The sequence below is a fragment of the Felis catus genome, chromosome A3, assembly GCF_018350175.1.
Source record: "Felis catus isolate Fca126 chromosome A3, F.catus_Fca126_mat1.0, whole genome shotgun sequence".
NCBI lineage: Eukaryota > Metazoa > Chordata > Mammalia > Carnivora > Felidae > Felis > Felis catus.
The window spans coordinates 120166019-120181773 of record NC_058370.1 but is presented as its reverse complement, the minus strand read 5'-3'; the positions used below and the strand labels follow the sequence as shown (position 1 = coordinate 120181773).

General features: G+C 43.0%; 1 protein-coding gene across 20 annotated transcripts in view; it reads right to left on the bottom strand.

The window, feature by feature from the left end:
- The window catches only part of DTNB (dystrobrevin beta), a 214652-nt gene that overhangs the window by 28025 nt on the left and 170872 nt on the right, over positions 1-15755 (bottom strand). For 14 of the 20 annotated variants that reach the window (XM_045054839.1, XM_045054840.1, XM_045054842.1 and 11 more), the window contains 3 exons: positions 14883-14996; positions 10107-10203; positions 4172-4192 (listed from right to left, as the gene is read on the bottom strand). In XM_045054839.1, the coding sequence (XP_044910774.1) occupies positions 4172-4192; positions 10107-10203; positions 14883-14996 (232 nt within the window). Of the gene's footprint in view, positions 1-4167; positions 4193-10106; positions 10204-14882; positions 14997-15755 lie in introns of all 20 variants that reach the window. The other 6 variants (XM_019827822.2, XM_045054843.1, XM_045054846.1 and 3 more) reach the window with 2 other exon arrangements.

The following is a 15755-nucleotide window of genomic DNA, read 5'->3' as shown; positions in this document are numbered from 1 at the left end:
AGGTTCCAAGCGTGTCAATGCTCTCTTAGTGGAATCCCCAAGATTCCTCTAATTACACAATTTTCAGAGTCCCATCTATCTAACCCTCTGGACCATTACCATACTACTAATTTGGATCAAGGCAACCCCATGGGAGCCCTCTATTCTTATATCTTACTATCTAAAGTTAGAGTCTTTAAGCCTGATGTTGATCTGTATATAAAAAGTAGTGATGTCTAATAGGAGAATTCAGAGAAATGTTCCAGGCAACATCTTTCATGAGTAAACTGTACCTCTTGCCTTGGATAGCTCATTTTATTTGGTGTTAGCAATCCAGCAGTACAATTTTATGGTGTGTTGAGTCACTGGGAAAAATGGAACACTGAGATGTAACTAGCATGAATTTAGACATCTGAAATCCCTCCAGACTAGGACTGGAGTAGCCCACAGCTCAAGTGCACCACTGGCAGTAAATACCATCACCAGCATTACTGGTCAGGCTGTTGTTACCTTGGTGAGTTCCTCTGTAACATGCTGGTGAATCCCCTAACCAGGCTGCAGGCACCAGGTTTTTACTAAGCAATTATCAAAATACTTTCAAGTGATACAAATAAATACATATACCCCACATTTTATAGATTATATGTATTTAAAAAAAAGAGAGGATTATTTTATTCTACATACTCAATATCTGTTCTTTAGACAGAAATGGTAATAGCATTAATCATAATTAATGGCGACCCTGAAATTCCTTTTTCTGATTCCTTTTTATAAAGGGCGTTTCTGAACCATGATTTAGTCTTCTGAATGGGTAGGGAACAGGAGTACCTTGAGCAAAGTCACTGCTCTAAGTACTCGAAGCAGTTATGTGCCTTATAATCAATAAACTTACAAATTCACACCACTTTTAGTTCGAAATCTTGTGAATTTCGTTAATACTAGTTTTCATTCAGCAACTATTTATTGAGTATCTGTTCTGTGGCAGGCACTAGCTAGCGACTGGGGATGGCAGTAGTGAAAAAGGCAGACAAAGTCCTTTAATTACAGTCTGATGATTATCACGGGCCTGATTAACCCTGACTCAGTTGATACAATCTAATTCCTGAGCCTGTTAAACTGTAGGGTATATTGTGGGTTGAAGAGTCACTCAGTGAAGTCTTATCTGAAATAGCCAGGCAGTTCTTCCCTTAATTATAACTCTTGGATCTGAGAAAAGAGAAGGGAAGGAGGGAGGGAGGGAGAGAGGAAAGACAGAAGAATTATCAGCTGAGGTGCTGATGCCACTCAAAGCCCTGGAGAAGTGGCTGAAGGCTGAAGGTGGACCCACAGCACCAAAGCTGTTAAGTCACAGTCATTACCTATTCCTCTCAAATCCCCCCAAAGCTAAAATAATCCCTAAAGAGGAAAGAAGCAAGAAGACGACTACATGAAAAGTTCTCTATAATGGATTTATAGAGCCGATTTTGGGAAGCGTGTCTAGTAAATTCTTCATTGTAGGAGTCTCTCACAACTATTTTATCACCCATATAGGTAACACATTATGATGGGGGAAGAGATTAAACTATACCAGCCAGAACCCAGGAAGGAAGAAAAAGTTACAACTTAGCTCTGTGCTAAATACCTTTTTGTATCTCACTCAGTAAGGAGACAGACTAAAACAGAAGCACTAGTTCTAAAGCTTTATGTGTCTACTTGTTTAAAATGTTGAATTATATAAAGCTATTGAGCTTTCAAATTTGAGCCTCAGCACTGAGCCTTGGGTGGGTCCAGTTTAACCTGTGATGTAAACAGAGGATATTTAAACCTATATCCACAGAGCAGTATGTCTTACCTATATCATGGGGAAAAAACAATTTGTACCAATTTGTGCCATGGACGGTCCTAAGAGAGTACGAAGACAAGGTCGTGAACTCAGGACCACGGCCATGGAGAACTTCTAAGACATACACACAAGTGGTTCATTAGGGGCAAGCTTCAGCAGTCTGGGTCTAGCCTCTTACTTTGCCGACTTCAAGGGCATGATGATCTCACACAGACTCAAAGGTCACTGAAGCGAACAGGTTATTTAAGTCCCTGTCTGCTCAAGGTCAGCTTTAAAGCAACCTGAGAAATAACATACCAGCAGTGGCAATTTCTCGTTCTTGGATTACATGGCAATCCATAATGTTTTTTAAGAATGAAATGTCTATTGGAAGCTCTACTGCTATCATTAAAATAGATACTCATAAAGCCCGCCCTCTTCAGAAAGAGAGTTCTCAGGTAAGGTGTAGGGTTCTTCACTCTGAGCCGGCACATTCCCAGAGGGAGGAGATGCTAGTCTGGGAAGATTGTTGGAGTAAGTTCCCAGCAAGTGGTTTTAGCTGCAACGTGCATCTTTGGGGTATAGAGGAGAGGAGAGAAGGAGGGGAACAGTGGCTGTCGGCAGCTACAGGTGAGGTGATGCCCTGGAGCACCACGAAGGAGAGGAGACTGTCAGGGAAACAGCGGGAGAACGGAGAAGGAAGGAGAGATGTTCTCTTTCCTTCCCTCAACACAAGCGCACCCATCCTCCTATTTGTGGTCGGCGTTACCAGCATCCGCGGCTCTGTGGCTTCTAAGCAAACTGGAGGATTATACGTCTATGCCCCCCTTGAAGTTAAGTGTGGTCATATGACTTGCTTTGGGCAATGAAATGGAGGGAAAGAGAAGTATGAGTGTCACTTCCTGGGAGAAACATTTAATGACTGGGCTTGACTTTCCATGCTGTCTTCTCCTGCTTTGCCCATATGAATGCACCTACTGAGGAAGTGCCCTAAGATCAAAGCAATAAACTACGTGTCAGTGAGGAAAAAAATAAACAAACAAACAAAGCAAAAACAACACTAAACAAACTTTTGTTACAGTAAAGCCACTGAGATTTCTGGGTTGATCACCTATCTTAATCCCATAATCTATCCGCTTTCCTTCTGACAGTCTGTCTCTCCCTTGCTCCTTTCTTGCTTCTTCCCCCATTTGATCTTTACCTTCCTTTCTTTTCCTCTCCACTCTATTATTTCATTGCCCTCCTAACTGAAAATAATAAATATACTGTTGGGTATTCCTATTCTTTTTTTTTCTAAATATTTATTTATTTTTGAGAGAGAGAGAGAGGGAGTAAGGGGAGTAGGGGCGGGGTGGGGACAGAGAATCCAAAGCAGGCTCTGCAGTGACAGCAGTGAGCCCGATGCAGGGCTCGAACTCACTAACTGTGAGATCATGACCTTAGCCGAAGTCAGACGCTTAACTGACTGAGCCACACAGGCGCCCCTATATATTCCTATTCTTAATCTAAAACATGGATCACTTTGTTTTTTGAAAAAGAAACAAGTAAGTTTTTTGAATTACACATTCATATTTCTCTCTTTTAAAATTAAAGCCCCGAGGTAAGTTAAAAATCAGCTTTAGCTTGTATAAAAAAATGTATGCTTTGAAAACCTTACTATGTTATATAAACATATGGTGTTACTATTGTGGATAGGCCCTCAATTGATTTTCTTGTGTGGGTTAAGCGCTGTCCGGAAAAATAAAAACAAACATAAACCTTCCCTAAACACCATGCAACAGCCACGCAGCTCAAAAACCAGAGCTCCCCCGGGAGCAGACTCTGAACAGGAAATCACTTAGGGCATAACCAGTCACTTAGCTTTCTCATTGGTAACTTTGTTAAGAAGGCTCCTGGGGCTGGAGCATCCAGAAGCCTGTTCGAGACTAAAGGACATTTGAAGTCATCAGAAAAACTATACATTTCCATGCACAATCATTCATGATGTAGCATTTAGACCTGAGGTCACTCCCACAACCCCGAAAGTTGTTTCAAGCAATTAAAGTCACTCTAGACATGAAGCAGCAGCGAATGCAAAAGCAGGGAAATGCAATTGTAGCCTGGCTAATCATGCATAGTTAAATAAACACAACAGATGTGTACTTTAACAAAAATTCAACGAGCTCTGGTTTCAAGTAAGAACATGCTCTGCTAATGAGGTAAACATGATGTGGACTTTCAGGCCGTTTTACACGACTATGGAGCGAACGGCTGAGGGTTTTACACATAACCAATTCTGCAGAGGTGAACTTGTGCAGGGAGGAGACGAGAAAGAATGTAACAGTTCTCTGAGGAAAAGAAGAACATGCAAAAGGAGCAAGAATCAGATGGAGAATTCCCAAGTTCACTTACTGCCTGCTTTTGCTCTTCCTCCTAGAGGTGTTGAAGATGGAAAAAAAGGCAGAGGGAAAAAGGAGAGAGGTTAATGGCCATCACCACAAAACATCTGGAAGAAATGATGGAAGAATCAGGCAAACCAGGCTAGGCACACGGGTTCAGAGACCAAGGCCCAGACGGTCATCGGGCACCATCAACTGCACAGAGCGAATGGCAGGCCTCTGTCCCACCCAGTTCATTCAGGGCTAGCCTCTAGAACTGGGAAACCATCTAATCCAACGTCCTCATTTATGGACAGAAAAGGCCTAGAGAGCCTGACTCGCCCGAGCTCACATAGCTGTTTAGGGTAGACTGAAAGAAATAGCTCAACTAGGACCCAGAAGCCCAATAATCAATCTCCCCATTCCTAATATTCCTATGTGTTAGCTACCTTCCTCTAGGCCAATGGTTCGCAAAGCAGCAGCACCTGGAAACTCGTCAGAGATGCAAAGTTTGGGCGCCTGCCAAGACTACCTGAATCCAAACTCTTGGGGTGGGTGGGGCACAGCAACATGTGTCAGAGCTTTTCAGCTGATTCTGATGCCTGCTGGTTTGAGAGCCACTGCCCTAAAAACTTCCCCCAAACTAGCAATTTCACCTGACCAGACTCTCTTCCTTAGTCCCCTCCTCTCCACTTGCTTTGGGGCTGCTTTTTTGTGGTTTTGTCCCAAGGATGCGCTTACATCCCATCCCCATTCCTCCAACAAACTGGAAGCTGCTTCAGGGCCCTGAGAGGCTTTTCAAAAACAACTCTCGACCTCGGTTTTCCACTAATTCAACACAGGTTCATTTAGCACTTCTTATGCATAAGGCCCTGGAAACCTGAAGATAAGATGTGGTCTCTGTCTTTTAGAGCCTCACAGTGACGGCGGGCAGAGTGGGTACTTGCCAACTCTCAGCTATCACAACGCACCACTGGGCGCCGCGGGAAGAAGCACAGCAAAGACGAGAGAAACACTTCTGAGTCCGTCTCTCCGTGGTCCTTTGCTCTTCAGCTACTCTGTCTTTTAATGGGCCTTTTTGCTTCTTCTTTCTCTGCCTCATCATGAGTAACTGTGGTCAGGGAACCTCTGCTCTTTGCCCAGGGTGTGCAAATCTAAAAGCTGCCGCGATGGTTCTATTTAAATCGGATCCAGCCGTGCAGGCAGTCTTTACTGAACATGTGTGTAGGAAGTCTTAGGGACGGACGGGTGCTTCTGCTTTTACAGGGTCTGCAGATCTGGGGCCAATGGTAAGAACGGTTTCAGAAAATCCAACCAGTTACAAAAAGGGGAGAGGAAGTAAAAAAAATTGGAAAAAAATAATTTTATTCCTGCAAGGAAGAGACATGGACTAGAAATTAAACAGGCACCAAGAACTCTCTTCCGGAGACTCCAACTGAGCACAAGAAGATGTTCTTCATAATCAGAGCCAGCTGCTAGATGCCTGACCAAACCTATACTCACAGGAGCCCAGGCAAAGAGGGCCCTGAGCGTTAGCTCAGTAAGCCTTAAGAAGTTAGCATCTTAGGGTGCCTGGCTCAGCTGGTAAAGCATGCAACTCCTGATCTTGAGGTCGTGAGTTCGAGCCCCACCTTGGGTGCAGGGATTACTTTAAAAAAACTTAAAAAAAAAAAGAAAAAGAAGTTAGCATCTTCCAGTTTTTACATCTGGCACGTGGCTCTGGTCAGAAGAGCTTAGAATTCCACAGCTGGGAAGAGCCTTCCCTTCCTAGCCAGGCTTCCCTGTAAGGCAGAATACTTTTCTCCATTCACTCGGCAGGGCAAAGAGCCGTAGGAAGAGTTATTAAACCACTTAAAATGTGTGTTTATTGCTGGCACTAAGTGTTGAAATGGACACTGAGATGGTGGGGGAGGGATGAGGCAATCCTGACAGGCTGAAATTGCAGCTGAGGTCAGAAGACAAGGACAAAAGTTCTCAGGACTGTTTCCAAGACACCTCCCTATTTTTACTGTTTTCTCCAGGCAAGGTAACAGTGCTTTGGCTCAACAGAATAGGGAAATTTCAGGAAGCAATGTTTCCCATTTGCACATTTGGGAACTCTGCTATGGATAGTTTGTCCCAGGACATGACATCATGATAATCTGCAGGAGACACATGTCAGGTTAGGACGGGAATGGTGGACAGGGCAGCCTTTTCAGGAGGTAGGGGCCTCTGCTGGGCACTGGGGTTGGCAGAGGGTGGGCTTTGACAACGTGTTACTGAGGATGGTGTTTTACAATTTAAACTCACAGAAGTTACTCAGATAAAGCCTTGAAGGCTCTGCCAACACACTTAACAGGTCAGATACGAGGTCTTAGATATAAGGTTTTTGTTTTCAGTCAGTCAGTCGTGTCAGTAAACACTGACTGATGGCAACTGGCACAGGAGCCAAGGTTGATTTAAAGGGAATAATAATACTTTAATCACAAATCCAAAAGTGCTTATGTCACCTAAAAACATGTGAGACTTTTCCACATGGGGGATGTCTGGCTAGGCGGCCAAAGTAACACCGTAGCTACTGCAGTTATCTACATGATAATTTATATTTTAAACCTCATTTGCAAATGAGGTTGAAATCCAAAACTGCAGAATTCACCTGGTGACTCTGTTTCAAAAGCAGTATTAGGAAAATGAAAAATGAGGCAGAAAAATACTGGGGACATGATTTAGAAAGTAAAATACCAACATACAACCACTTCCAGCTTAAATAAGTTTGGGACAGAGGTTTTCCATACACATTAATCAGGGGGGGAAATGTAAGGAAAAGATACCTTGTGACCATGGGTACCTGGGTGTCAGTCTGCATCATGCCACCAAAAAACCAAAAATACAATTAAGAAGGTCCCTGAGGGGTGTCTGGGTGGTTCAGTCAGTTAAGTGTCCGACTTTGGCTCAGGTCATGATCTCACAGTTCGTGAGTTCGAGCCCTGTGTTGGGCTCTGTGCTGACAGCTCAGAGCCTGGAGCTTGCTTCAGATTCTGTCTCTCTCTCTCCCTCTCTCTCTCTCTCTCTCTCTCTCTGCCTTTCCCCTGCTCGTACTCTGTTTCTCTCTCTCAAAAATAAATAAACTTAAAAAAAAAAAAAAGAAAGAAAGAAGGTCCCTGGAACTCCTTGGTCTTACTGCCAAATACCTAAATGTGACAGTTAGGAACCAATATTTTCTTGTTAAATAAATGCCTGATTAATTTTTACCCTGCCTTCTTACAAAAAAGGACTTAAGATTATTATTGAATAAATTAATAAACAATGGGAACACTTCATATACATCCTTCTTTAAATTATCATTTTTCAGATAAATAGATAATGTACATAATATTTCACTGAAGCAGTAGAAAGAACTCCCTGTGAAATGGAAATTTACTGTGCAGTGTATTTTAATTTATGAGTATCCCAGACCATGTGGTTTCATTGTCCATTTGACTAAGTGCTTACAGCTGTTTTATGAGAGAATTAAATGCTAGCAGATTGAACATCAACGAGGGCAGGACAGTCCTTTGAAATTAAAATTAGGATTCTAAAGTGTATTTTTATTATGGGTTAGTGAATATATTTTCTTAATAGTAGGAAAACATCTTTGAAATTTTCATGGAAGTCAATGATTCCTACGGGTGACCTTCTAGGAGTGCATATAATACACAAATTAGGATTGTGCTGTCATCTTTTTAGGAAGCTGGACATTAGAGAGGCATGAAATTTTCAACTGTAAATTCCAATCAATGGGTAAAAAGACACAAGGTTCCTGCTCTGTGTTGCAAATTCTTCCCCCCAGTCTGAATGGCCTCAGCCTATCAGGTAAGTAAATTATAAGGCATTTAAGAAGCCGGCAGGGGATTTTACAAAATGGGGCACAAGGATCCTGCTTATTTTACGAAATTATAACTGTAAGACAGTAGCTAGAAATACAAAGAAGCTCAGCGTTTGGGATCAGAGTTCCAGGCCTCAGCTCATTCTGCCCAGCCCTTGAATACAAGCATCAGAAGTGAACCAGGTCACAATAATATTCACAGGGCTCTGAACCAGGAACTCTAATGGAGACTGAGGGCGGCGCAGTTACCGAGAAAGCACACCGTGGGACTTCGGGGGAAATGCATTCTGACTTCCCTTCAGTTTGCATAAACCTTTTGCCTTTAACAAAAATTACCCTAGGGTATCTTCCCACCTATGTTTGGGCAATGTCTGAAAGCAACTTACTACAAGCAAGTCTGACACAGGCCAGGGATGAGTGGATCCCCTATTATCTCCCGTCTTGCAGGGGACTACCCCACAATGGCAGGACTTTCAAAGCCCCACATGGCTCCAGATGCTATACCGGCCAAATGCATTTAAGTCCCTCTCTGCCATCTTGAGTGGGTGATTGGGTTGGATTAGCTGGATACTTGACAACTATTAGAGGGATCTGGGCCAGGTTTTCTTTAAACAAGACCCATTTAGACACGAAATACTTCTCAAGAGAAATTCCGTTAACAGGGTTAACGTAGAAACATGTCCATGCAAAACAACCCAAATACCCAGGACCAAAGCTAGAAAAAGAGATTCAGTTTAAGACTAAAAGAAGCGATTGTCTTGAGCAAGTCAAAAGTCAGTTGTTGTTTTTTTTTTAATGTTTATTTATTTTTGAGACAGAGCATGAGCAGGGAAGGGGCAGAGAGAGAGGGAGACACAGAATGTGAAGCAGGCTCCAGGCTCTGAGCTGTCAGCACAGAGCCCGATGCAGGGCTCGAACTCACGAACTATGAGATCATGACCTGAGCCGAAGTCGGACGCTTAACCGACTGAGCCACCCAGGCGCCCCAAAAGTCAGTTTAAAACACAAACGCTACATTTACCCAAGTTGCTAATACCACTTGCTTCACTATGAAGGGACTCGTTTAGCATAGAGAAGTTGAAGAAAAGTCTCCAAGCTGATGTTTCCTTGAGCCGCACTGCTAGTCTGGACCCCTGTCACTCACACACTCACACTCACAGATTGTGATGCAGCACAATCACTGGGCTAGACAGTTATATTTATCTCCATTTCTCCTTTAGTTTCTTCCCTCTCTGATCCGCTCTGCATATTTTCCCAAACTATTATTTCCCAAACCGTCAGTGACTCTCTTACCACAGGATTCAATCTACTCCCCTCAGCCTGGCTTTTGAGGTAATCCACACTTTGTGATTTCCACTCTGGCTGCGAACTCGGTGTGGCACCACAAAATACAGTGGTTTCTCAGCACAGACACAGAGACTGGAGGAACTAACAGCAGGAACAAATGTATTCTGGTCTTGCTGCTACGTATCTGGGTAGATATTTCTGTGGAGTGCCAGTCAAACTGTCCAGGTGAGGACACTTAAATGCCAAATGTGCCTTTCTCTCCTCTGAGGTATAGGGGCTGCGATATATTTGTCGCATGTTGTAATATGCCAACAAAGATAGTGACATCTGAATCATTCCAAATTTATTCAAGCCCCAAGATAACAAACATAGAGCTGGGATGCTCTTTTGTTCCTCCTAATAAAGTTATTCATTAGAATTAGTCTGATTAGCTTGGTCTGCCACGATAATACTTACTAAAATAGGACTCTTAATCCTTCTTGAGTATTTAGGCAAAATATTTGAAAATTTGTTTTAAAAGAAACTTCAAACAGTTGAGAAACATTTGTTTACATATAGTTAATATCCTATTTATAAACCTGCCTACCACTATTTAAGGACATGACGCTAACTCCAGTTACTCATTTTTTATAATCAGGCTTTACACTAATTAGATGACTTTATGGAGTCGTGTCTAACTTTACGGGCAGAGCCATTTACGCCTTTAGCGGCACCCTGTTCAGGCAGCACGGCAGGGGGGGGGGGGGCGGCAGCAGCTGAACTGGAGGTGAAGGGGAACAAGCGGTGGGAGGGAGGCGGGTGGGGGGGGCGTGGGGGAGCGGCCAGGGCTCTCTCTTACCTTCAGCAGCTTCATCAGCCCCTCCAGCTGAACCATCAGCTCGCGCCTGCTCTCCTGCAGCGCCGACATTCTCTGCTCCAGTTCATCTTTCCTTTGCCTGTCCGAGAGGAGAAGCCCATCCAGAATGAGGCTCTGAAGACCAAGGGACCCTCAAGGAAGGGTCTAAGCCTAGGCGAAATGGGCTTCAGACCCGATTCCGCTATTTACTGGGGTCTGCGATGCTGAGCAAGTTACTGAACTTCTGATACCTTATGTAGAAAGTGGTGATAATATCTGTTTTGCTCACTTTCCTGTTGTGAGAATAGTATGTAAAAATGCTTTGGAAAATGCACATGGCCATATACAGAACAAAGCATGATTAATATCATTGTTAAAGTGATTTTAAAAATTCCTCAGGAAGTCAATTTTAGAAAGATACATGAAACGAGTCCGAACTTAAATTGATAGTGGAGAAAACGTATGAAAATTGCTCAGGGGAAACAGGGTTCAGTAGCTGATGCTTCCAGCACCAGATGCCAGCCTCAAGAGTGAGACTGACACCAGGGTGGCTCTGTGTCTGAGAGAGTTCACTTTTCTCCGAGGCCAGGTTTCGCGTCAGTTCTAGCTCAGTAAGTCCAAAACCGAACTTAAGACTTTAGTCCGCAAATGGTTCTCTTTCCTCATTTCTTCTAGCTGTCATGGCTGAAAACCTCCGTCCTCTTCGATACTTTCCTGCTTATACCCTATATTCAGTCATCCGACTTAGATGACTCTTTCCTAGAAATGTATGTGTCTTTCTCTCCCGTCTCTCACTTTATCCAAGCACGCCTTACCTCACACGTGCAATGGTCTCTTAGCCTGATTAATCCTGATTTCATCTGTTATGGTGAAGTGGAATAGAAATCAAGAGGCTTGAGGCCCACCATTTACTAAATATTGCAACCTTGGACAAGTCACTTAACCTGTAAGAGCCTCAATTTTCTCTTCACTAAAATAGGACTAATTACAAACAACTATGGCAATATCTGGAGGATCAAATAAGACCATGGGTATGAAAGATAAAGTTAATGGCACCTATTTCCTTTCAGTTTTTCACTGTGGTTGTTAGAAAAGTTTTTAATTACATGTGTGGCCCACATTCTATTTCTATCAGAGTTCTGCTCCAGACCCCACCTGCATGCCTATCCTTAGTGCCTCACCTTCTATTCCCTTCCACGTCTGGATGTCCAGCTGATGGTTCACTTTTCCTTAAGCAGATCCTGTCATTTTACGAATCCCAGCAATTCCCTAACTTCTTCCAAATATTATTCACTCCTTAGTGTCCCACCCAAATGTCACTCTTCCCAGGAAGCTACTCCTAACTACTTCAGCAGGTATCAGATCCTGCTTAATTAATCACTACAACAACTGGTGCTCCTGTGGCACCTCATTTATTTTACCTTGCATCGCTGTCATACCTACCATGATGCAAAATCCTTGAGGTCAGGGGATGAGTCTTACTCATCTTTGCATGTATTGAATGATTAAGAGAATATCACATCCAGTATGTACTCAATTAACATCTAGTGAAGTTAACAGCATCATTGTTTGAAATCCTCCAAGGATTTCCACTCACCTATCACTTAAGGCTCTCCAGAATCTGGTCTCAATTCCTCAACTAATTTTATCTCCTATCACTGGCACTCTAAAGATTAATTCAATGGACGCCTGAAACAAATTCTTAGTTCTAAGACTCTTTCCCTTCTCTGAAATGTATCATACCTCTTTGGGGGATCATGCTGAACCCCAACTCCACTTCTAATCTGAAATGTTTTGTCCCAGACTCCATCCAAATCAACCCTACCTTCCATGGTCTAGCTCAACTTCCACCACCTCCATGGGTCTAATTGCTTCTAGCCTCTCTCTATATTTTCATACTTAGATTTCTTATAGCATAATGCCCATACTATTTATTAACACTATATAATATTAGTTAACTGACCAGAAAATTATTTTATGTTTATTTCCAAAACTAGATCACAAATTTGTAAGATGGGATCATTGCTTTCTAGTCTTCATACTCCCTAAATTTCCAGCACAGGTATAAATTCAATAAAGAAAAACCGACTCATTCGATTTTCTAGAGAGCCTTTCTTCTCTGAACTTCCAAGACTGGATGCGGTACTCTTTCCCTGTGCTATGCACAACCAAATAATTACACTATGTGGTGAAAATGAAGGAACTATATGTAGCTACAGCAACAACACGGAAGGACCCATGTTGTCCTTCTACTATCCTAAAGCGTAGTACTGAAGGGGGGAAAGGTTCCACTCTATGCATATAACAACATTTCTATAAAGCGCAAAAAACAAAAAGCAAAACTAAACACTTTATTATGTGGGAAGACACGTATATTTGATGATAGATACTGTTTAAAAAGCAAGACAATGATAAACCAAATTCTGGATAGAGGAGAGCTCTGTGGGGAACGTGGAAGCAAGGAAATGGGCTTGGGGGCACTTACACACACGACATGGTTTTAACAACACATGACAAAGGTGTGGGTTCATGGGTATTCATTTTATCTTTATGCTTCATATCTTACACATTTGTCATATATATTATTGAAATGAATGTACCATTTAAAAATAACAGTCATGGGGCGCCTGGGTGGCTCAGTCGGTTAAGCGTCCGACTTCGGCTCAGGTCACGATCTCGCGGTCCGTGAGTTCGAGCCCCGCATCGGGCTCTGTGCTGACAGCTCAGAGCCTGGAGCCTGTTTCAGATTCTGTGTCTCCCTCTCTCTGCGACCCTCCCCCGTTCATGCTCTGTCTCTCTCTGTCTCAAAAATAAATTAAAAAACTTAAAAAAATAAAAATTAAAAATAACAATCATGGGGGAAAGACAGAATTCATAACCACTAATCCCAAGAATGAAATTCTCTATCTCGTTTTATTACACTAGCTGGGTACCTGGCAGTTCCTGGATTCGTATATATTGATCAAAACCAGAAGGATGTCAGATACGTAGAAATGAATCTTGCCCTTTATGTGTCTTTTGATAAACAAAAGTTCTCAATATGAATATAGATGAATTTACCAACTTCTTTCACGGTAAGTGATTCTGAGAAACTATTTTCTATTCCAAAATCCTAAAGAAATTCTCTCACATTTTCTTCTAAAAGTTTTAAAGTTTTGTCTCCATGTTTAATCCATCTGGTAGTGTGTTCTGTATATAGTGTGAAGTGGAGAGCCAATATGTTTTGTCTGTGTGCATAAGCAATTGATCCTGCACGCTTACCAAATAGTCTCTCTTTCTTTAGTGATAACAGAAGCTGCTTTTCAGATTAAACACTTCCGGACTTTTCAAGATTTAGACCCTCCTCAGATTTAGGGTAAATTCTTGCTTCTTGCTGCCTACATGACATCCCTGGGCTCAGCCCTCCGCCTACTAAATCTGTGACATTTTCCAGACACTTCCGGCTGAATTAAGGACTTTTAGCGATCCCACTTCCAGCAACAGTTAAGATTGGAGTATAATCATTTTTTGCTTTGCTAGATATAAAACAGTTACTTGTGCCTGGGCTGTGGTGAGGAAAAGGGAACAGTTGTATCTTACGCCGAGAGTTCAGAGTTAACACTGGGACTGAGTCAGCTGCACATGCTCTCCCAGACTTCGGAGAGTAGCACCAAGCTGCTAACATCCCAGACATGCAACGGAGGGCCTAGGAACCAAATCCTCAAGCCCAATTAAATTTAGGAACTAAAATGAATTTTCAGAAGAATGGGAATCTCTGTATCTCTAATGATTTTCATCTGCACAGTTTAAATTCTTTATGACTTATTTATTGATGATATAAATCTAGAAAGAAAGACAGTTATAGAAAAACAATCATCTCCATTCTCTAGGAGAAGAAATGATGGTTGAGAAGCTACATGACCTAAGCCAAAGGAAGAATTACAAAAGGATATCCGGCTATGCAGAACCCCAGATGATGGCACATTAAAAATCAACTGTGCAATGTCAAATGTTACAACCTACACAGAAAGGATACTCTTTGGACATCTAAAGGTCTGGTGAGAAGCCAGTCACTAACTTAGCGTCCAAAAAATGTCTGCACTTACCAAAGAGTACACACACATCTTTTTAAGACTGATAGGAAATAAGATCCTAATAACTTTGATCAGATCACTCTCATGTTAGGCTCTTCTGGCAGACTTCTCCATTCGCTCCAAAATAGCATCTCAGTGGGGGCTGAAGCAGCTCTCTGCCCGCATTCGGGTCCTGAGCCCTGAGTCTCCGGGCCCCGAGGCCGTTTATATCTATGTCGAAGTGGGAAGGTTCCACAGCGGTGGTGCAAGGGATTCCCACGTGGTTTTGCATCTCAGAGACGTGCCTGTGTAACAAGCACCCTTCCCCTTCAACAGAGTCCTGCTCTGACTGTGAAGCACCGGGAGAATATACTCATAGGACAGAGGAGCATTATTCCTGCCAAGGGTCTTCAAAGTCAGACTAATTAACAAAATAAGAAGACGGATCGGAGCACAGTCTTCTTAAAGCGATCATAAAAGTGTAAACACTGCTCTGCCTGGCGTGGAGCCGGACGCTGGTGTTGACCTGGTTCTGCCACGATGGCTGAAGTTCTCAGAATCCAAACACCTGAAGCAGTAACAGGATGACTGGAATGTTTTAACTGTTTGCTCTAACAGGACTAGTTGCATTGAGAAACAGATTCCATCCTACTCGTTTTGTTTCCCGACACGTAAATTCCTACCACAGACCAACCTTTGCAGACAGTGGTGCAGTATCCCTACTTACCTCAGCAGCCGCAGCTCAGCCAGCAACGTGGGGTTCTGCTGGGCCTTCTCGGGGGTGGGCTGGGAAGCCTGCTCATGCTCCAGACGGAGACGCTGAATCTCTTGCAGGATCTCCCTGGAGAGGCCAGATGAAAGAAAGTTGGCTGCACAGCGCTTCACAGCTCTTTCCTGTCAGGTCTTTTTATTCTAGAACAGCCTCCACCAATCTTGTTCTGACTGCTTCCAAATGACCGAGATGTGGAATAGCCACCTTCTTGATATTTCCACACTTCATATTTCCTCAATGAAACAATCTTTTGTGGTAGAGAAAGTCATATAAACACTCTTCTCAAGAATTTGAAAAATCTCCACTAAAGGAAAACAGCCACTAGAAGACTTTCTTTCTTTCTAGGGAAAGGAAAAACGAACTCCCTGCAATCTCTGAATGTGGGTCCTATGCTAACTCCCCCCCATCTCCCTTCTTCCTTTTGAGCCCCCGAGTGACAAGAGCTGCCATTTCTTCTTCCAAAACCTGTTACTTTACATCTAATCTCCTTGTCCCGGTTTCTACTATTCAGGGCATACTGGTGTGCCGTCTGGTGTCTGTGACTTTAAATGGCTTTGTGGGGAGAGAGCAGACAGTCACACACAGCACAGTGGGCCAGGATAAGATGACCAGATAAAGTGAAAGAGGGGTGGGGTGGAAAAGGGAATCATGAGAGGGGAGCTGGTAGGTGGGAGAAGGCAAGGGAGAAAGAATCCATGAGGGCACAGGAACAGGGCTTTGGGCTACCAGAATGTACAGCATGCAGAGATCTCCAAATCAGAGTAGGGGCATTCCCATGAGTTGGTCTGGCCTATATTCACTAAGGTGGGATCCTCCTTCATGGTCAAA